Source organism: Topomyia yanbarensis, chromosome 1, assembly GCF_030247195.1.
Source record: "Topomyia yanbarensis strain Yona2022 chromosome 1, ASM3024719v1, whole genome shotgun sequence".
Classification (NCBI taxonomy): Eukaryota; Metazoa; Arthropoda; class Insecta; order Diptera; family Culicidae; genus Topomyia; species Topomyia yanbarensis.
In genome coordinates this window covers 99,953,128-99,976,742 of record NC_080670.1, presented here as the reverse complement: position 1 = coordinate 99,976,742, position 23,615 = coordinate 99,953,128, and the positions used below count along the sequence as shown (strand labels likewise).

At 45.3% G+C, this 23,615-nt stretch overlaps 2 protein-coding genes across 5 annotated transcripts in view; both read right to left on the bottom strand.

Annotated features, from left to right (window-relative positions):
• Nucleotides 1-23,615, bottom strand: part of LOC131690772 (transcription elongation factor SPT6) — a 752,894-nt gene that overhangs the window by 393,008 nt on the left and 336,271 nt on the right. The gene's annotated exons all lie outside the window — the stretch shown is intronic.
• On the bottom strand, nucleotides 17,379-20,549 carry LOC131692477 (uncharacterized). Of its 2 annotated transcripts, XM_058979927.1 has the most exons (4): nucleotides 17,936-20,549; nucleotides 17,805-17,873; nucleotides 17,681-17,745; nucleotides 17,379-17,620 (listed from the first exon to the last, which is right to left on the bottom strand). In XM_058979927.1, exon 1 carries the CDS (start codon nucleotides 20,352-20,354, stop codon nucleotides 18,009-18,011), a length of 2,346 nt encoding a protein of 781 aa, XP_058835910.1. In that variant the 5' UTR covers nucleotides 20,355-20,549; the 3' UTR covers nucleotides 17,379-17,620; nucleotides 17,681-17,745; nucleotides 17,805-17,873; nucleotides 17,936-18,008. The 2 variants fall into 2 exon arrangements, with proteins under 2 accessions (XP_058835910.1, XP_058836715.1); XM_058980732.1 differs by lacking the exon at nucleotides 17,805-17,873 and having other exon boundaries at nucleotides 17,379-17,745.

Here is a 23,615-nt window from a genome sequence, read left to right as displayed (position 1 = left end):
TGAAGTTTTAGACGAAGTGAAAATTATAACAAATTCAGTTGGCAGTGACATTCTCAAAGAAGTACAATCTCTTGCCGGCTCAATTAACACTTTGGATAGCAGTATACGCGATGCTTGTTTGCCACCAGCGGGCCCCAGCTTGATGGACGAATTAAATGCCCAATCAACAAAATCGGGTGACTCAGGTCACCGTTCCACTGCCGAAGCCACACACCTAGAAAAAATAGTGTAAATTTACGTCTCCTGACCCTGACATATACGAGCATCAAAACTGACTTAGTTTTACGTTTGATTTTAATTTTACATGACGTTTAATTTCGTAAATCATGTAATTTTACTCCACATATAGCGTTTGTTCTGAATGGTAGGAAGTGTAATTTTATATCATTGCGCATGTAAAGTATATGTTTCATGTAAAATTAAACGAAACACGGTAATGTTCCGTCTTTTCGTAAATTACGGTTTGTTGAATTGTGTCATGTTTGCAATTACGTCAACGATAAAATTCAGATTTTTTTGGTGTGCACTGAAGGGTGGCGCTTTTTGGGTTCGAAGAAAGTGTGGCGCTCTGACTGGACGGAGTACGACACACGTAATCAGCGTAGAATTCAACAGCAAAAGGTGAAAGATAGGGCGATGGCACGAAGAAAAGCTAATAAAAAGCAGTTGCATCGGGTAATAAATGATCGCAATAAAAATAGACACCAACGTAGCCGTAATACTAATGAGACAAATAAACATCAGATATCCAGAAGCAGTTATTATAACTATAACCTCAATGACAACAACAATAGCAACAACAATAGCAACAATAATCGTAACAACAATCGCAACAACAATAGCAGCAATAATCGCAACAACAACAACAATACGCAATGCGGTCGTCCAACAGCTGGCAACTCTCTTCCCCGGGATAAGGATCTACTTGCGGCGGCAAGGGTGCAATTCTCTAGGCCTCCGTTTGAAAATCAGCGTGGTATCAGGTTTCAACGTGGTGAAACACTGAATCCATACCCGGTTGTACATCAACTTAACTCAACTTTCGCACCAGATAGGTTTGTAACCCCCGTCCTGACGAATTCCTTTTCTCAGCGCTGTTCAGCTTGTTCCTGTGAGCATTCGTGTTTTCGTCCAACCTAACGCACTCTTCAGAGGCAGACCATGACGAACCGGTTACGGATGAAAACGGATCAATAGTTTTGCATGATATTTCTAAGTATGACAAATTGCCATTAACTTTATCAGAAACGCTTTCAGAAATTTTGATATATTGTCAAAATTTTAATCGTATGCAGAGCGCATCTAAAATGAGCAAAATCTATAGTAATGTATTGAGCTCCTCTTATTCTGTTATTTTAGGCACTGAAACAAGTTGGAACGATAGCATAAAAAGTGAGGAAATTTTTGGTAGTAGATTTAACGTATTCAGAGACGACCGAAATCTTTTAGAATCTCAAAAGAAGTCTGGTGGAGGAGTTCTTATAGGCGTTTCGGCTCAATTTAATTCTGAAATTCTTCCCACAGTGAAGTTTAAAGAATTTGAACATGTGTGGGTTAAAGCGAACATTTCAGATGAAATACATGTTTTTGCCTCTGTATATTTCCCACCAGAGCATGCTAATATATCATCGTATGAAGCCTTTTTCAAAATTGCTCAACAAATTTTATTTGAACTTCCGGTCGAGGTCAAAGTTCACATTTACGGAGACTTTAACCAGCGCAATGCCGATTTTATTCCGGATTCTGAAAATGAAAATATTCTAATCCCAGTCGTAGGAGAAAACGAAACATTGAATTTCATCTTTGACAAAACTGCTAGCATAGGATTAAATCAAATAAATCATGTAAAAAATCAACAGACTTGCTATCTTGACCTTTTATTTACAAACACTCAGGATGATTTCTGTGTATCTGAATCTTTGGCTCCCTTGTGGAAAAATGAAGCTTTTCATACTGCTATTGAATTTTCTTTGTTCATTCATAAAAATCAAGAACCCAACGTCTATGACTTTGAGGAAGTCTTTGAATACCATAAAGCTAATTATGACAATATCAGACGGAAGGTAGGTAATGTCGACTGGCAAAATGCTCTTAGGAATGAAGCGAATATTGAAACCGCCCTGGACGTATTTTACAAAATAATTTTCGAAATTATTCATGAAGAGGTGCCCATTAAGAAGAAAAGACGACACGGTAGCTCGAAGCATCCTATTTGGTACAATAGGCAAATTAAAAATCTGAAAAATAGGAAACAAAAAGCCCACAAGCTATACAAGAAAAATCAAAATAACGAGCACTTGGAACAATATCTCGACATTTGCGATAAACTAAATATTGCCATAGATTCTGCACTTGCGGATTACAACTCCAAAACTGAACAGCAGATTAAATCCAGTCCAAAGAATTTTTTTAACTACGTCAAAACTAAATTAAAATCAGACAATTTCCCATCAACAATGCACTTGGATGACAACGTACATAATAGCCCGAAAGAAATCTGCAACCTATTTGCAACATTCTTCCAAGAAATATATACAACTTTTTCTGAACAAGACCGCGATCGCGATTATTTTGCTTTTCTTCCAGATTTTCCTATGGATATTGGTGTCAGTCATGTCATAGTGGAGGACATTTTCAATGCTCTAAACCATTTGGATTCATCAAAAGGTGCTGGCCCTGATGGAATTCCACCATTATTTATGAAAAACCTAGCAACCGAGCTTACAACTCCATTGTTCTGGCTCTTTAGTATGTCTTTACAATCTGGAGAGTTTCCCAAAACATGGAAGAGTTCTTTCTTAGTACCTATATATAAATCTGGGAAAAAATCTGACGTTCGCAATTATCGTGGAATAGCCATAATCTCCAGCATTCCGAAACTTTTTGAATCAATCATTAACGAAAAAATATTTCTTCAAATAAAAAACAGAATTACTAACCTCCAACATGGCTTCTTCAAAGGTCGTTCGACCTCAACAAATTTATTAGAATTTATTAACTATTCACTGATTGCAATGGACAATGGAAACTACGTGGAAGCACTTTACACAGACTTTAGTAAAGCATTTGATCGAATCGATATCCCAATGTTACTTTATAAATTAAAAAAGATGGGAATTGAGCCTGAGCTGCGTACGTGGTTAGAATCATATCTATCCAACCGCCAGCAAATAATCAAATTCAAAGGAAAGCAATCTAATCCAATTGAAGTCACCTCAGGAGTTCCACAAGGCTCTCATTTAGGACCTCTATTGTTTATTTTATATGTGAACGATATTTCCTTCCTTCTCAAAAAACTGAAAGTACTAATCTATGCCGATGACATGAAACTTTACTTGGAGATAAGAAATGCCGAGGATATTGATACATTCCAAAACGAAATTCTAGTTTTCCACACGTGGTGTCAAAAAAGCCTCCTACAGCTAAACGTGAAAAAATGCAATTCAATCACTTTTAGTCGAAAACGACAAACATCGAATGTTGTGATTACCTTAGGAAGACAGACTGTAGCAAAATGTGAAAGAATTAGGGATTTAGGCGTTATATTAGCTTCCAAGTTAAAATTTTATTGATCATTATAACACAATTATTCACAAAGCTAACAACATGCTCAGTTTTATAAAACGCTTTAGTTATCATTTTGTAGATCCGTATACAATCAAAACATTATATATTGCTTATGTTAGGTCGATATTGGAATATTGCAGCATCGTTTGATGCCCTTTTTCAAGCACACATGAAGAACGAATAGAATCTGTACAAAAACAATTCATATTATTTGCCCTTCGTAAACTAGGTTGGATAGCATTTCCTCTGCCATCTTATGAAGCACGCTGCATGCTTATCAATATACAAACATTGAAGGAACGTCGTGAATTTGCAATGCTTTCGTTCATTAATAATATCGTGTCGCATCGTATTGATTCAGCCGAAATTTTATCCAAATTGAACTTTTATGCACCTTCTCGACAGCTACGAAACCGAAGCATATTCTCAATAACTCCATATCGCACAAATTATGCAAAATATGGCCCTATAAATCGAATGATGGCTGTTTATAACCGCTATTGCGAATCAATTGATTTTACAATGTCCAAACTAAAACTCACACAATATTTTATACATAAAAGAAATTCTAACGCATAAGAAAATGATTCTGTAAAAGCTGAAATTGTTTTATTTATAATAAAATTACGTATATATATATATTTTAGTAAATAAGAAAAATGTAAACATTACTGTAACTATACCAGTCTACATCGATTGACGAAATAAATAAATAAATAAATTAAAATTAAAATTAAATATACCAATTAATTGGTATACGAATTGGAATAGGTTCGCCAAATTTTGGAAGAAGTCTATAAAATAACCCCTTGAAAGCTACCTAAAAATTGTTGTAGTTCGATGCAATAAAAAATCCCCGAAAATGAAATGTACCTATTAATGTGAAACACAGTGAATAAATAAAGACTTATTTTATCAATCTCATGGTGTATTTTAGGCTGACAAAATGGTGACATTGACTAAATCGGGCTTTTTTTTCTTTATAATAAACTGAAGCTGTTAAAATATTCTTCCCGTCCCTTGATGTAGTCTGATAACTATTTCTGATTATGATGAACTTTTTATTTTTGCATATTTCCATCTTCATGATAAGGAAAACATGCTCAAGAAAGGATTTACTCGAATTCAGTCTTGTTCGTCTGCTAGCGCCCATCAAACATATGTTCATATTTGGCTGATAAAATCGGGGTTTCAATGTATTATATTAGATATTCAGCATTCGAAGAAGTTTCTTGTGAACGAGTGTAGAACGACTTTGTTTCTACTTACTTGAAGTCAGCGGCGTAGCCAGAAATTCGGTTTGGTGGGGGTTTGGTGAAAATCGATCATACTGTCCAAACGGCAGTCTAAAAAAGTCAATTTTTGTCAAACATCTCAATGTTTCATGCATTTTAAAGTCATTTGGCATCAAAAATACAAATTTGATTTTGAAAATTTTTCATTTCAGTTTATATGGGAATTTGCTGTGTGATTGCACTCTTCAACTCGTAACTCCGGAACCGGAAGTCCAATCAATTCAATTGCAGCCGATGGGAAGGTTGTATCTTTCATTTGAGACTAACTTTGTGCAAATCGGTCCAGCCATCTCTGAGAAACAGAGGTTACATTTTCTTCCACATACACACACAGATATTTTCCGATCTCGACGAACTCAGTCGATTGGCATATGACACTCGGCCCTCCGGGTCGGGATTAGATTGAAGAATTTTAGAGTGAATGAGAAAGGCAAAACATTTTTAGCAAATGTTGAAAATTATGCATTTTTTTGGTGAGCAGTTCTATGTTTCATAGACATTAAATCAATTTTAACTTCGCTTCCTATTAAATAAAGACCCTTATTACAGTACATCTCTACAAAAACGAGCTCAATTTGAAAAGAAATCTGAGGATTATGATTGATTACAGAACTCTGGAATTTTCTATGGAATGTTTTCAGGCAGAAATTTGATATTGATGCTATTAGACAACTGTGAAATCAAGACCAATAGATCAGTTACATATCAGGACCCCATTCCGACAATTTAACATAAGTCCTCATGATGTTTACAACAACAGGTTATCAATCTACGGATCAGATAATTGTTATTGTGATATTGAATTAAATCAGTCTGCATCAATAAATTTTCAACTTCAATCCAATTTTTTTGGGTGGGGGGGTTAGGGTGGGTTGTATGGTGTTAAACCCCAAAACCTTCTCTTGGCTACGCCGTTGCATGGAGTTATTTATTTCGCTTTTCATTTTCCGATATGTTTCAGATTGATCCGATGTAAAAAAATTGTAGTCAGAAGGTTCGCACAAATGAACATTTTTGCACTGATAAGTTATCAAGTTCCTTCTAGACAACTTGGAAGTGTTCGGTGATTATTTCTAGCGGTTGTAGACAGAAAAATGAAATACAAAATTCGTTTTATCGAAATAATGTTTGGCTTATTTCAATGGATTATTACTATATTGAACAATAAATAGGCGACAAAGAGTAATTCACAAACAACAAGCCATAACTTTTAAAGTATTCAAAATGAATATTTGAAGTCTTCAGTAAAGTTATTCACAAAAGTAAGAGCTACAAATTTGCTGAAGGCATCATTTCGATATAATCACTTTCACGAAAATTTGTGAAAATATCTCACTCATAGGGGGATTAATCAGCAAAAGCACAATACCAAACGAAAGGGCATATTGCCTCCATTAAATTCTCCGAAGATACTATTGACCTAAAATAAGCCGTTTTGGCGTTAATAATAGATTACATGTTTTTGGTTATTTCTGGCAATGGGAAATGATAAAAAACTTTCGTCCGCATTAAATTATAAATATCTCTTTTGATAATAGTCCGATTTCAACAATCTATAGCTTGTTCGAAAGGTATGCGTTAAAGCTGTCTAAAAACATATAAATTCTAACTAATCTATATTGTCAATTTCGGCAGATAATTCAAAAAAACTGCAAAAAACGCCATTCAAACATTCATATCTTGGAAACTAAACATCAGAATCAAAAAACAAATTAATAGCGTTCTTACTGTTTTTTAGTTCTTTCATTTAAAATTGGTTTGGATAAGATCGGTTCAGCCATTGCTGAGAAACACGAATGAGAATTTGTCCGTTACATACACACACACAGAAACACACACACACACGCACAGGCCGGCAAATGCCTGGGCAATGCGCAATACGGACCCGGTGGTTAGCCACAGTGGTCCTTAGCCTCTTGCCCAGGAACTCCTATCTCTACCTCCCCGCGGAACCGGCTGGGATACGAGTAGCCATAGGAATGTTCGGGTAGCCAACTCGTTGGGACTATGGTCGTATGCTGACAGGGAAGAGGGGCCGTGTAGTTGCCGGCATACAATAGCGCTATGGACCACCCGTTCCGGTGATATGGGCCCACCAAACGGGGTAACCCCAATTCCAAGGCGTGAAGCGATCCGTGCCGAGGGATGAATGATCGGGGGGGGGGGGTGAAAAAGATGCCCGATCGTTAACGGAGCCAGTGGGGTACCTGGGCACCCCCCACAGTAAGTGTCTCTTACCACGTTAAGCTCTGGCGTGGCGGACCTATTTTCTCGCGCAACTCGTGGGTCTTAATATGAGTCTTTGCAATAATAATAATAAAAAAGTATGCGATAAGGAGGCGGAAGCGTTTACGGCGCTGAACCCCTTTGCCAAAGGGGGTCTGGCGAGGTCTCCCCCAACAGGGGCTGACAACGGAGCGAAGGTGGCCGCAAATAACGGCACCGAAGGTGAAATGGATGTGGTAGGAGATAATACTACCAGCACGCTTGGCGGACCACTACCTGCGATGCAGGAAGTGGTCAAGCAGCTGGATAGTATCATCGAATTCACAAGCGGGAGGAGTAACATCAGCAAGGAACTAAAACAGAACCTGCTGGTGCTTCGTCAGGCTGTTCGAGTCGCAATACAAGAACAAGTAGCCTACATGAAGAGGTTGACGGAAAGAGAGAAGGCCGATCGCGGTATCCAAACCGAGGCCTTCTCCTTCCACGGCGGAGCGACGATGGCGCAGGAGGCGATAGACTTCGCCTTATCGGCCACCAAACGCTTAATGGAGGGGGAGACTGCGAAGCGGCCTAGGCCTAATGTAGGCACGCGCAGCAATGCCAAACGACGGGCAACCAACAAGGCCAAACGGTCGCTTGGGAGGTGCGGATCCGGGTGCGAAGGATCCCGCAGGGCGGCGTCCCGAGAAGGCGACTTCACAGCCTAAAAAGGCGAAAGCCGCCAATCGGGCGCGTACTGCGGAGCGACCTGGCACCAGCCTGCCGGCGCCATCGGTACAAGATGGCGAATGGCAGGTGGTCAGCAGGGAGCGGAAGTCAAACGCACCTCGACCCGCTAAAAAGAAGGCGAGGGATAGAGGAGAGGCCCTGCTGGTGAAAACCAACGGGGGCAGCTATGCGGATGTCCTAAAATCGATGCGGGCGGCCGAAAGCCTCTCGAATTTAGGACAGGATATGTGCGAAGCGTCAGACGCACCAAAGATGGCGAAATGATCTTGGTGCTGAAGCGTGGATCACAATCCAATGGAGCAACGTATAGGAGGTTGGCCCAAGAGGTCTTGGGAAACGGCGCTCAGGTGAGGTCGTTGGGAGCGGAAGTGACTCTCCAGTGTAAGCAACTGGACGAGATCACAAACGCAGAGGACGTCGTCTAGGCCGTTAAGCAGCAGTGCGGCGTCGAGATCGATCAGAACTCTGTACGTATCAGGGAGCGGTTGCTTGGCACGCAGGTAGCTTACTTCAAGTTACCGGCCGCGGAAGCCAAGAAAGTAACCGACAAAGGGAAGTTGAAGATCGGATGGTCAGTATGCCCAGTTAGCATACTCCAGCCGCCTTCAGTGGACCGATGTTTTAAATGTCTGGAGCCAGGCCACAAGTCATACGACTGTAAGGGCCCAGACAGGAGCAAGTTGTGTCGTCGCTGCGGCGAGGAGGGACACAAGGCGCTGAAATGCGAGAGGGCACCCAAGTGTCTCATCTGCGCTAGCAAGAAGCAGGGCCGCAACCATGTTATGGGCGGACCTGCTTGTCCCTTCGGGGAGGCGGGAAAGAGGAAACAATGGCAATAGTCACACAGCTGAATCTTAACCACTGCGCACCTGCTCAGCAGTTACTGTGGCAGTCGGTATTGGAGTCGGGGACAGATGTCGCCCTTCTATCCGACCCGTACAACGTCCCTGCCGACAACGGCAACTGGGTGGCGGACGGGTCTGGAATGGCGGCAATCTGTGCAACGGGTCGGTTCCCGGTCCAGGAGGTAGTACAGTCCTCTGCGGAGGGTGTCGCGATTGCCAAGATCAATGGTGTGTTCTATTGTAGCTGCTATGCCCCACCCATGTGGCCAATAGAACAGTTCAACCAGATGATCGATAGGCTTTCGTCTGACATGGTGGGACGAAAGCCGTTTGTCATAGCGGGTGACTTCAACGCTTGGGCGGTGGAGTGGGGCAGCCGCTATACAAATGGTAGGGGCCAAGCGCTTCCCATAGTGATCATTTAGCAGTCCGCTTTAAGATCAACTATGGTGTGCAGCATCCGAGGGCGGGAGATCCCTGTCAGGTACGCGGGTGGAAGTCCAATCACTTCGACAGCGAAGCTTTCACCGCGGCCCTGGGACTGGAGGCCAACACCGACAGTCTAAGCGGGGATGCGCTGGTAGCTGTTCAATCACGCGTGTGCGACGCCACTATGCCGAGAAAAACACTGCCAAGAAACGGTAGATGCCCGGTATACTGGTGGAGTGCCGAGATTGCAGCTCTACGGTCAGCCTGTCTCAGAGCTAGACGTAGGATGCAAAGAGCTCGCACCGAGGATGCAAGAGAGAACCGCCGTGAAGTGTTTCGAGCTGCGAAATTAGCCCTTAACAAGGCTATTAAAAGCAGCAAGAGAGCGTGTTTCGACAACCTGTGTGAGAGTGCCAACGCGAATCCGTGGGGTGACGCCTACCGGATTGTGATGGCCAAGACCAAAGGGGGCTCCTCACCCCCAGAACGGTCTCCGGACCGGTTGGCAACGATTATCGAAGTACTCTTCCCGTCTCGAGCCACAAGCCCCTGGCCACCTGCACTACGAGACAGTGCGGGCACGGTCGAAATGGTGGCTCCAGTGACGAACGAAGAACTACTCGCAGTGGCTAAATCTCTAGCAATGAACAAAGCTCCAGGGCCGGATGGAGTTCCGAACAACGCTCTCAAGGCAGCGATCATAGCGAACCCGAACATGTTCAGGCTAGCTATGCAGAGATGCCTTGACGAGTGCCGTTTCCCCGATAGATGGAAAAGGCAGAAACTGGTGCTGTTGCAGAAGCCCGGGAAGCCGCCAGGCGACCCATCGGCGTACAGACCAATCTGTCTGATAGACACGACTGGCAAACTGCTTGAGAGGATCATCCTCAACAGGCTCACCCCGTACGCGGAAGGTACGGACGGTCTGTCAAGCAACTAGTTTGGCTTTCGGAAGGGTAAGTCCACAGTGGACGCTTTCAACTCAGTGATAAATACTGCCGAGATAACGATCCAACGAAAAAGGCGAGGTATTCGATACTGTGCGTTAGTGACACTTGACGTGAAGAACGCATTCAACAGCGCAAGCTGGGATGCCATCGCGCTCTCGTTACACCGGCTTAGCCTACCGGTGGGTCTGTACCGGATCCTGGAAAGTTACTTCCAAAACCGCGTACTGCTATACGAGACCGATGCCGGTCAGAAAAGGGTTCCGATTACCGCCGGAGTCCCGCAGGGCTCGATCCTAGGCCCGGTGCTATGGAACCTCATGTATGACGGGGTTCTGAGACTGAAGTTCCCTCCTGGGGTCAAGATCGTCGGCTTTGCCGACGACGTAACCTTGGAGGTCTACGGGGAGTCAATTCCTGAGGTAGAACTAACCGCAGAACACGCGATTAGCACGGTGGAGGAATGGATGAGCGCGAGAGGCCTGGAGCTCGCTCATCATAAGACGGAGGTAGTCATCGTCAACAACCGCAAGTCGGCACAACATGCAGTTATCCATGTGGGAGAAGTCGCGATCACTTCACAGCGAAGTCTGAAGTCTCTCGGAGTCATTATAGACGACAAGCTGACCTTCGGCAGCTATGTCGACTATACGTGCAAGAGAGCGTCGACTGCTGTTGCGGCACTATCGAGAATGATGTCCAACAGCTCAAAGGTGTGCGCCAGTAGACGTACACCGAGCAAAAAGCATCTGAGAATTTCATAAGTCTCGGCATATGAACCAGCCTTCTGACGATGCCATCGAATGCTTTAGAATGTCATAGGCAGGTTTATAAATTCATTTATCTTTATTCATGCACTCCATAGACATACAAATAATGTATTTCATGAAACAGTCTTATGATTTTGCTCCAATATATGTGTTTAAGAATTTCATAAATTTTTCTCATGAAACCCATATGAGATCTGTTATTGATTCTATAAAATTATATTTTGTTTTTCATAAACGTCACTTTTGTGAAAAGTTCATAATTGTTTCTTATGAATTCAGAACTGGCCTGGACGGCTAAAAGAGCTAATAGTTTCAGGCCAGGTATTTTTGGTTACCGCTGTTTGAAACAAAATAAGTGAGAATTTTAGTCAAATAGCAACAAAATTTAAAATAATTGTTTTTTATATTATTCAATAAATTACTGTGAGGATTAAATCAGTTTCCATAGTTATGATTCTTACAGAAGATATCCGATATTTTGAAATGAAATAAGTTGTGCATATAATTAGTGTACGTATTTTATAATTATCAAAATCATTTGAGAAGTAAGAATCATTATCATTCAGTTGTCAAGTCCAGTTTCCCAGTTGTCTAAGCCCAGTTCCCCAGGAAATATTGACGAAGCGTTGCTCATTATGTACAAATTTTAATATTTAATGGGAGTTTTCTCTTCAATCTTCTGAAGGGATCTACACTTGGCGGTTCATTTGTCCCGAATTTAGTTCTATAAGATGACCACACGAATTAACTCATTAAGAATGACGTTCATGTTTTACAATTCTCGGTGGTTTGTTTACTTTGTCAGCTGCGTGAGTTCGAGTGCAACAGGTGCCCAACTGTTACATTCAAACTCACGTAAGTTCCATGTAGACAAACCACCGATTATTGTCAAACGAAGTTCATCCGGCTCATTTTGAGGTTATGTCAGTTGGTGTAAAACCTAATATCCTCTAAAGGGTGATTTTTACTGTTGATTTTTTGTCTACTAAAAAGGCTCCAAAAATACCATATGTTCTATTTTTTATATAAATGCACAATAATATCCATAAAAAAACTTATGGCATTCATTCGATCATTGATGAATTTCATAAGACAGTTCTATGGAAATCATTATTACTACTATGTTTTCTGCATATAAATGTCAGCAATATTCATAAATGGGCACCTATGGTGTTCATTCGGACATTTTCATAAATTTCATTTCATTTATGAAAATAATAAGAGATGGATTTGGAAAATTTCCCCTCCAAATGATAAGACAGACTTATAAAATCCATTTAAAATCCTTATGTCTGAAAGTCATAAGACGTATTTATGGAAATTAAAAGTAAATTTTGCTCGGTGTAGGTTACTGGCAGGCGTTGCCGTATCTATCCTCAGGTACGGCGGCCCGTCATGGTCAAGAGCACTGAGGGTAACCAGTTACCTACAGAAACTGGAGAGCACCTACCACGTGATGTGCCTCAGAGTGATATCTGCCTACCGCACGGTATCACACGATGCATCCTGCGTGATAGCGAGCATGATGCCAGTCGGGCTGGTCATTCGGGAAGATGAGGAGTGCTTTGAGCTACGTGGAAATAGGGGAGCCCGCGAGCGCACCAGGGTGACCTCGGTCGCCAGATGGCAGCGTGAGTGGGACAACTCCTCGAAAGGTAGGTGGACCCACCGGCTGATACCTAGCATATCGAGCTGGGTGGGAAGACCCCATGGGGAAGTTCACTTCCACCTGACACAATTCCTGTCAGGCCATGGCTGTTTCCGTCAGTACCTCCACAGGTTCGGGCACGCGGAGGTCCCAGCCTGCCTGGACTGCCCAGGTGTAGATGAAACTGCCGAACACATACTGTTCGTATGTCATCGGTTCGACGTCGAAAGAAGAGCAATGCTTGACGTCTGTGGCTGGGACACAACCCCGGATACCCTTATTCAGCGGATGTGTCAAACGGTGGAGAAGTGGAACGCAGTCTCGGCTGCTACCATCCAGATTGCCAGTAGGCTACAGGTAATCTGGCGAACCGAGCAACAGACGGCGGGCACGGCTAACTAGTGATTGGTTAGCTGGAGCGAAAAAGGCCAAGCACAAAATAAGAGAGTGAATGGTCTGTTCATGCCGAGGTAGGTTGGCGCAGCGAATGGCAACCGCGTAAGGGGTAAACCCAGCCACCCCGAAGCAAGACAGAAGAGTGAGTGTATAGGCGTATAATGGACTGCCTCATGCCAAGACGGGAGGGTCGTAGCGTAGTATGTTGGAACTAAGCTATCGATGCCTCATGGCGTGGCAGAGGAGTGAAAGGGTGAGCATCCAAGTCAGTCTCACATTGCATGTTAAGGGTGAGCATAAAAGTCAGCCTCACAGGTTGGTAGAGGCTAGCACAAAAGTCAGCCTAGCAAGGAATGAAAAAGGTGAGCACAAAAGTCAGCCTCGCATGGTATGTCAGAAGTGGGGCCTAAGAAAAATGTCCCACATGGGATGCCAGAGGGAGTGACAAAGGTACAATAGAGTGGCACGATTGAGAGTGAATCAGGTGATAGGGTGAGCACCCAAGTCAGCCTCACATGGATGGGTAGGGCGAGCACAAAAGTAAGCCTAGCAAGGAATGAGTAAGGTGAGCACACAAGTCAGCCTCGCATGGAACGTAAAAGGTGAGCACAAAAGTCAGCGTCATGTGGGAGTGTTTGAGAGTGAATCAAAGTGTGATTGAGAGAGCACCCAAGTAAGCCTCATACAGGATGTATGATCGCGTGAGTGAGAGTGAATGAGTACATTTAGTACAGCCATCCCCCCAGAAGTAATACCGAGAGGTAGTTCCTGGGAGGAATGATGGCGGAGCCCAATGGAGTTTAGTCGGTATTAATGGCTGGTCACCATTCGAGTCCGACACGCCCCCAGTGCACCCCGTGTGGTAGATTGGACCCTACCGTTAGCACGTGTACTGGGCTAGGACATAAAGGTCTTCTCCATTGTAAAAAAAAAAGCGCTTCTGGAGGCGCTTGCGAAACTCGACGCAGTGCTAGTCAATGATGGTTCCGCTAGCACATTCCGTAGGAATGGGGTCGAGTCGTGGATTGACGTAACGTTTGCCAATCCAAGTTTGGTCCCAGACATGGACTGGAGGGTAGACGAAGGCTACACCCATAGTGATCACCTAGCAATACGCTTCAGGATCAACTTTGGTGTGCAGCATTCTAGGGCGGGTAATCCCTGTCAGGTACGCGGGTGGAAGACCAATCACTTCGACAGCGAAGTTTTCACCGCGGCCCTGGGACTGGAGGCCAACACCGACAGTCTAAGCGGGGATGCGCTGGTAGCTGTTCTATCACGCGCGTGCGACGCCACTATGCCGAAGAAGACCCTGCCAAGAAATGGCAGACGCTCGGTATATTGGTGGAGTGCTGAGATCGCAGCCCTACGGTCAGCTTGCCTACAAGCTAGACGTAGGATGCAGCGATCCCGCACTGAGGAGGGTAGAGTGGAACGGCCCTTAACAAGGCCATCAAGCGCAGCAAGAGAGCGTGTTTTGACAAATTGTGCGAGGAGGCCAACGTGAATCCGTGGGGCGATGCCTACAGGATCGTGATGGCAAAGACCAAAGGGGGCTCCTCACCTCCTGAACGGTCGCCAGAACGGTTGGCGAGAATTATCGAAGTACTCTTCCCGTCCCGAACCATAAGTCCCTGGCCCCCAGCGCCGCAAGGCACGGTGGGTACGGACGACATGGTGGCTCCGGTGACGAACGAAGAGCTACTTGCAGTTGCTAATTCTCTAGCGGTGAATAAAGCTCCAGGGCCTGATGGAGTTCCAAACAGCGCTCTCAAGTCAGCAATCATGGCGAACCCGAACATGTTCAGGTTGGCTATGCAGAGATGCCTTGACGAGTGCCGTTTTCCGGATAGATGGAAAAGGCAGAAGCTGGTACTGTTGCCGAAGGCCGGGAAGCCACCTGGCGACCCATCGGCGTACAGACCAATCTGTCTGATTGACACGACGGGCAAATTGCTTGAGAGGATTATCCTCAACAGGCTAACTCCATACGCAGAAGGTACGGAGGGCCTGTCAAGTAATCAGTTCGGTTTTCGAAAGGGAAAGTCCACGGTGGACGCTATCAACTCAGTGGTAAGGACTGCCGAGATAGCGATCCAACGGAAGAGGCGGGACATTCGATATTGTGCGTTAGTGACACTTGACGTGAAGAACGCATTCAACAGCGCAAGCTGGGATGCCATCGCGCTCTCGTTACACCGGCTTGGCCTGCCGGTGGGCCTGTACCGGATCTTGGAAAGCTACTTCCGGAACCGCGTACTATTATACGAGACCGATGCCGGTCAGCAAAGTGTTCTTATTACTGCAGGAGTTCAATCCTGGGCCCGGTACTATGGAACCTTATGTATGACGGGGTTCTGAGACTAAAGTTCCCTCCGGGTGTGAAAATCGTCGGTTTTGCCGATGATGTCACCCTGGCGGTCTACGGGGAGTCAATCTCTGAGGTAGAACTAACGGCGGCACACGCGATAAGCATAGTGGCGGAATGGATGAGCGCGAGAGGCCTAGAGCTCGCCCATCACAAGACGGAGGTGGTCGTTGTCAATAACCGCAAGTCGGTACAACAAGCAGTTATTCAAGCGGGAGAAGTCGAGATAACTTCTAAGCGGAGTCTGAAGATTCTTGGGGCCATCATAGACGACAAGCTGACCTTCGGCAGCCATGTCGACTATGCGTGCAAGAAGGCTTCGGTGGCTGTCGCGGCATTATCGAGGATGATGTCCAACAGCTCCAAAGTGTGCGCCAGTAGACGCAGGCTACTGGCCGGTGTCGCCGTATCTATCCTTAGGTACGGTGGACCGTCCTGGGCGAGGGCACTGGAAGTAACCAGTTACCGTCGCAAATTGGAGAGCACCTATCGCTTGATGTGTCTCAGAGTGATATCTGCCTACCGCACGGTATCACATGATGCATCCTGCGTGATAGCGGGTATGATGCCAGTCGGGCTGGTCATCCGGGAAAACGAAGATTGTTTCGAATTGCGTGGCAATAGGGGAGTCCGTGAGCGTGCCAGGGTGACCTCGGTCGCCAGATGGCAACGCGAATGGGACAACTCGTCGAGAGGTAGGTGGACCCACCGGCTGATACCCAACATATCTAGCTGGGTGGGAAGACCCCATGGGGAAGTTCACTTCCATCTGACACAATTCCTGTCAGGCCATGGCTGTTTCCGACAGTACCTCCACAGGTTTGGGCACGCTGAGGCCCCAGTCTGCCCAGGTGTCGACGAAACTGCGGAGCACGTACTATTCGTATGTCCCCGCTTCGACGTCAAAAGAGGCGCTATGCTAGGCGTCTGCGGCTTGGACACAACCCCTGATACCCTTGTACAGGGGATGTGCCAAGCGGTAGAGAAGTGGAACGCAGTTTCGACTGCCACCACTCAGATTGCCTGCCGGCTGCAGAGAGCATGGAGCGCCGAGCAGCAGGCGAGGAGTTAGAGTGAGTGAATTGGCGGATGATAGACGAAGGTATGGTCTACCCATGCCGAGATGGGAGCGAGCGTGCGAGAATGTAAGGCACGAGTGAGAGCGTACGCTAAGTACGGCCATCCCCCCAGAAGTAATGCCGAAAGGTAGTTCCTGGGGATGGATGGTGGAGCCCAATGGAGTTTAGTCGGTATTAATGGCTGGTCACCATTCGAGTCCGACACGCCCCCAGTGCACCCCGTGCGGTAGGTTAGACCCTACCAATAGCACGTGTACTGGGCTAGGACATAAAGGTCTTCTCCATTGTTAAAAAAAAAACACACACACACGCACAGAGACATTGTCTCAAATCGTCGAGCTGAGTCGATTGGTATATAAGACTCGGCCCTCCGGGCCTCGGAAAAAATCTTGAAAGTTTGAGCGAATTCTATACATTTCTTTTATAAGAAATGTAAAAATTGCCACTTTACGAAAATTTGACATTTTGCAAAATTTAAAACGCTACCATTTCAAAAGTTTTCAATGGATTTCTATCAAAAATAGCTTTATTGGTAGCTGTAAGCCTCTTCTAAACAGCTAAACAGACGAAAATTGTCAGAGTTCTGATCAATTTACCTAATTGAAGGAAATCTTCAAAATCAACTCTTTTTGGTATTACTACAGACACGACAAAAATTTCGGAAAATCTATTAAAAATAAATTTCTTTTTATAGACTTCGATGCTCTGGATATAAATTAAAAGTCAGAGTAGCTTTATGACCACATTTTAACATACCCTTAAAATATATTTTTTTTGTAATAGGCAGCAATTTTTGCACCTCACCTCGTTACGATCGAAGGCGTTTGGCAGTTCAGCTCTATAGTTCTTGGTGTTTCATTTGTGATACCGTTTCATTTGTGATACCGTTTGTAATTTATATATTACACTTATTCAGTACTTTATGCCTAGCTCACCGAAACAAACTTGATTCAATGAGAAATATGACGTCTTCACGGAGACAGCGTATAAATGACCCAAATCATGAAGTACTCGTCGACAGTGTTTCAAACACATATATGCTATTCTAAGAAAATAACAGTACCCAAATATCTGCATTTTCTTAGATAGTCAGGCCGCGCTCAACGCATTAAGGCCTCCTACATGTCGTTTAAAACTACTACACTCCCATTCTTGCATTCCGACAATTGGCAGTGAAAAATCATGTTAATTTATACTAGGTTCCAGGGCATTGTGGAGTTGCAGGAAATGCAAAAGCCGATGAGCTAGCAAGAAGAGGGTTGTTGGTGATAGAAACGAGACTGCCGAGTTTGTGAAGACTTTATTGAAGAATTACAAATTTCTACAACGAAGAGAAACATTGTAGGTTAGGGTTCTTGGAATAAAGGACTATTGTACTCACTGTAGTAGCCCTTCGCTATCACGCAACAATTCAATCAGCGAAATAAAGTGCTTATTCGTAGAAACCTTTGTAAATATGTTTTAAAATTAGTTTAAGTTAGGCTAAGTAGATATTTCAATTGTACCTGTCCTGATGTTTTAATTAATAAATTTAGGTTACGTTTTCCTAAAGCCTTTTAACTTTACCGTAGGTCCTATTTTAGGGCAAATTCATGTTTAATTCGACTGTATTTAGTTTAGCGTAATTAATTCTTACCGAGTAAATGTAGAGATAGTTGTACAGCGGAATGTAGTAATAAATTTTTAGGTTTAAGTTAGAATAATAAATTTTAACGATTCGCCTCGCGCAATGAATTTTTTATATATGAAGTTTCGTCACACCGGTGTGACCTTTTGATAGTCGATCCTCTTGTCAGTGGTTGGGTAGGGCTGACCTTATGGTAGTCGATCCTCCTGTCAACCGTTGGGTAGGGCTGGCGTTCGCGATCGTCTCCAAGCAGGGGTGTGCACGGCGCGGTGATCGACGTTGCGCAACTAACACTCCCCCCTTCAATGCAGCGAAGATCCGCATGAGATGCATTCCTTCCTACGTCAACGTCGAGTACCGCAAGCTTAACTGTTGATCGCTCATATATTCCGTTAGACGTTTGCAGTGTGGCCCACCTGACTTGCCCATCTGGTGAAACCTTGGTAGCAATCACCCGTCCTTTGGGCCAGCAATTGCGAGGAAGCCTTTCGTCGACGATGACTACAATGTCGTTGATCTCGATTGGCTTCACTTTCGTGAACCACTTTGTTCTGCGGGTCAGAGAAGGAAGGTAGTCACGGAGCCACTGACGCCAGAACTGGTTTGCCATGGTTTGCGCTAGTCGCCAGTTCTGTTTCAAAAATTCAGGGTTGTCGTCGAAACAAGTCCATGGAGGCAGTCCATTAGACGATCCAAAGATGAAGTGGTTCGGTGTTAATACGGGAGATTGATCATCATCAAGTGGAATATCGGTCAGAGGTCGTGAGTTCACGATGCATTCTACTTCTATGAGTGTGCTCCTTAGACTTTCATCGGTTGGCAAACGATTTGGAAGCAGCTTACTCAGATTTTGTTTGACTGTGCGAATTAGCCTTTCCCATGCTCCTCCCATATGAGGAGACAGGGGAGGGATGAAACTCCACTTCGTGTGTGGCGTGGTAAACTCTGCTACAATCTTCTCGTGGTTCAGCTCGGTGAGTGCTGCTTTTAGTTCCTTGTTAGCTCCGACAAAGTTTGTACCACGGTCGCTATATATGGTGATTGGTGCTCCTCTCCGGGCGATTACGTTGCGTAGAGCCATAATGCATGAGTCAGCTGTGAGAGAATGTGCAACTTCTAAATGGATGGCACGTACGGTGAGGCAGGTTACGAGGACACCCCAGCGTTTCTCCGTTCGACGACCAATGCGTACTGTCATTGGACCGAAGTAATCCACCCTGATGTGGCTGAAAGGGCGGCTGTAGGCTGCTAGGCGTGAGGCTGGTAGGTCGCTCATCATCGGTGCCCGCGGACGAGCGCGTTCATTTTTGCAGAACTGGCAGCTGTTGCGTACTGATTTGTAGAGGACCTTCAAACGGGGAATGTAGTAGCGTTGTTTCACCTCATTTATTATGGTCTCGTGATTTTGATGTAGAAACCTTTGATGAGCGTCCATCACCAGAAGTTCGGTTACGCTATGTTTTCGGGGTAGGATGATTAGATTAGCTACACTACTATCAATAAACTTACAAGCGTTCGTTCGCCCGCGATTCCTTAGGACCCCCTTCTCATCTATGAACGGATGAAGACCAAAAAGCGGATTGCTTTTGCATATTTTGTTTTTCAAATGCTCTGGTTGGTTTGCGGACAAAATTGCAATCTCCTCGCTGTAAACGCTTCTCTGGGCGATCTGGCATAAATAGCACTCGGCCTGGACTAACTCGTCGTGTGTGAGCGGTCCAGTGGATTTGGGAATATTGTGAATAGGACGCTGGAAGTTACTAATCGCTCTGAATACGTATGCTGTGGTTTTCATAAGAGCGCTCCATTGGCTAAATCTGTCTACATCGATAATCGGTTCGGGAACCTTAATGTGAAGTTGCAGGTGTGGACGTAACTCTGTGTCGGTAGCTCCAAACGTTGGCAATCTGGGTGGCCACTCTTCTTTTGATTTCCATAGAAAATCGAGTCCGCGAAACCATCGACTAGAGTTGCTTAGGTCCGGAGTGCTTTTCCACTTAGTTCCATCATCTGCTACGTTTAGTTTCGTCGGAACCCATCGCCATTCTGGTAGATTGGTCGTTTCAAGGATTTCACTAATTCGCGTTCCGACGTATTGGCTGTACCGACGATGATCCGAATAGAGCCAGCACATGACATCTCTGGAGTCTGTCCAGAAGTAGCGTTGCTGGACCTTTATAAAGAGAGACCCCATAATTGTATCCGCCAGTCTTACTCCAATAACGGCTGCTTGTAGTTCGGACCGGGGTATTGATAGAAATTTTAGTGGTGCAACCCTGGTTTTTGCCCCAACTAGTGCGCATTCAACTGTGTTCCCTTCTTGGAAGCGTAGGTAGACAACTGCTGCAAATCCATTCTCACTCGCGTCTACAAATGTATGAATTTCAACGAGGTTACTTTTTTTACTGATGTAGTAGTCCGGAAGCATCGGGGTATTTTAATATCGACCACTCGAGGTAGGATCTGTAACCATTTGAGCCATTTTTGAAAATGAGAGTCGTGGATTTGCTCATCCCAGTCGATGGATGCTCTCCAGATTTCTTGTAAAAGGATACGTAGGAACATCATGTAGTGGCTGATCAGGCCGAGCGGGTCAAAGACCATCATCAACGTGCGTAAGACCTCACGTTTCGTCGGTCGCTTTTTTCCGGATAGTAGGTCGGGATCATGTCTGGTAGAGAGCTTGTACGTAAAACAATCTACGGTAGTATCCCACCACATCCCAAGAACTTTCTCGGTTGTGTTTGCTTTTCCAATGCTCATGCTTTTTTCCGCAGTTTCCTGTCCTTCTAAAGCAGCAACGACTGCCGGTGAATTTGAGACCCAGTTTCGCATCTCAAAGCCTCCGGATTTGTATCTTTTTTACCCCCGCTGCTAGTTGTACTGCTTTCTCCTCCGTTTCTGCACTGATCAGCATGTCATCAACGTAGTGCTGGTGAACGATAGCGTGAACGGCATCCGGGTCTTCGTGCTCGAATTTCCTTGCGTGGGCGTTTTTAACAAACTGTGCTGTACTGGGGGAGCAGCATGCCCCGAACGACATGACCTGCATAACATACGTGCTGGGATTTTTGTCAGCTACCTTCTCCTTCCACAGAAAACGTTGATAGTGCTGATCCGCAGGTCTCATCCGGACTTGATGATACATTTCCCGGATGTCCCCGGAAACCGCCACACGGAACTCACGAAATTGAATCAGGATGGACATTAAAGACGTTAGCTGATCGGGTCCCTTGAGAAGTACGGAATTCAATGAGACTCCGTATGAAGTAGCGGCCGCGTCCCAGACGAGTCTTATTTTGCCGGGTTTGTTAGGGTTCACTACCGGAAACATCGGAAGGTACCAAACTCGTTCACGAGATGTCTTTAGTTCCTCTTCAGTAAGTTTCCTAATATAGCCTTTGCCTAGGTAGTCGTTAATTTTTGAGGTCAGTTCCTGAGCTAGGTTGTCATCCCTCTGCATCCGCCGATCGAGGCATTCCCATCGCCGTAGCGCCATTGCCCTGCTGTCCGGGAGTCTGACGTTATCGTATCGCCATAGAATGCCGGACTCGTAACGACCTTTCGTATATCTGGTCAACGATTGCAGCAGCTCGTTCGCTCTTTGATCGTCGTTGGATAGTCGCAGTTTGTTTGGTTTACTAATTCCAAGACTATCGAGCGAGAAGTACCGTTTCATGGCTTCGTGCAGTACCTCGTCTGATGTCATCTCGCATTGACATAATTGAAGACTGTGATGATTGATTTGGCTGGTGCCATTTCTCGCGCTGGAGCAGCATCCATAAATCATCCACCCTAGCCGAGTTTTGACTGCTATGGGTTCATTCGGCTTACCTTCACGGTAGTTCATCACGTTTCCCAAGCTGGCGTGATCGAGCCCAATGAGAAGTCGGGGGCTGACTTCCTGGTACGATTCCACCGGCAAACCCACCAGATGTCGGTACTTTGCTAGCATCTCCGGCATCAGTAACGTCTGCGGCCGAAGCCCTAGACTTCTGACTGTGTGTACTTCGCGAAGCGAAAGCTTCTTGGAGGGGTTTGTGACGCTTGAAATCTGGAAGTTTACTTTCTGAGACAGATCTTCCGTTCTGTTAGCGCCACCGGTCCATAGCAGGCATAGAGACTTTGTGGGTCCTTGTACTCCCAATTCGTCAGCTAAACTCTGCTCTATCAGCGTGAGTTCAGATCCGTCGTCTATAAAGGCATAGGTTCGTACCATCTTTGATGGACCATAAAGGAGAACTGGTACGATTCTGAACAGGATCTCGGACTGCCCTTGGTGAACGTTACAACTGGTGGTGGTAGCATGATTCCTTTGAGTTTGTGGAGCTGCTCTGGCCGGGGTGGAGGATGATGTCGACGAGTGCTTTCCTTCATCGTGTAGAAGAGGATGGTGCAGGTATGAGCAGCCGTCGGTACCGCACACCCTTTTCTGTTTGCACGGGCCATTGTGCTTTCGTAAGCACTTCCGACAAACTTTACACTCCCGCACTACTGCCCACTTTGAATCATAGCTAAGCTCCTTGAATCGTTTGCACTGTGCGAGCGTTAAACAGATTCCTTTGCATCCGACGCATACTTTGCCTGACTCCTTTGGAGTATAAGTTCTGCTCACCATTGGGGCGTTCGAAAGTTTTCGGTGTGACTGACAGTCCTCTTCTGCATGAAGATTCAAAAAACCATCTCTTTTTGCTGTCGTGTGTCGATTATCACCGCCGGCCAGGATTGAAACGGTGCTGGCATCCTCAGCAACGAAGCGTAGCCACATACTGAAATCCTGGAGGTTTGGGTTAGGGTTGTTCTGGGAGTTTCTTGCCCAGTCCAGCTTTAACGTCGGTGGCAACCTTTCCACCAACTCGTACCTCAGGGACGCATTGTACATGAAATCTCCTATCTCACAGGCTTCTACCGTTGCAACTAGATTCTCTACGCTGAGCGCGAAATGGATCACAGTGTCTAGCTTTTCAATGACAGGCGATGGCAATGAGCGGATCTTCCAGACGATTGCTTGTATGATTGTTTCCGGTCGTCCATATAGCATCTTCAGGGTGGACATTATTCCGTGCACGTTCGATGGGTGTAGCAGGCGGCACTTTACTGCTTCCAACGCCTTTCCTTTGAGGCACTTCCGCAGCCTGAGCATGTTTTCCTCGTTCGAAAATCCGCAAAGCTGAGTCGAAGAATTGAAAATCGAAAAGAAGAGCGGCCAGTCTTCTGGATTCCCACCGAAGTCTGATAGGTCTTTTGATACGGCCTGCCTAGCGGCTAGCTGGCTTCGATTCAGCGTATATGTGAAGTCCTCGTTGTCCATCCCAATTGCGGGGGGGGGGGTATGATTCTTTGCCGCGATTGAGGTACTGGAGTAGATCCTTGTCCGGGGACGAAATCTAAACCGTCCGTAAACGTTTCGGTCTCCCTCCGATTCAGACGCTGCGTACGCACATCGGAGCGGCAGTTTGGATATCTCTGTGCTCGCGGTTGATTTCGAATTGATTCTTCGCGGAGGTTCGACGGAGGAACTGGTCGTTCGAACGTTCTGTCTTGGGCTATAGGGGGTTTAATCATTGCTGATCTCTGTGCCCACGCTTCGGAGATAGTTACCCGTTGCTCTAAAGCTCTGGGGTTCGTCAGACCACGTTCAGCAACCGAAATGCCCACGTGCATGTTACCTTGAGGGTTTCGGGAGTTT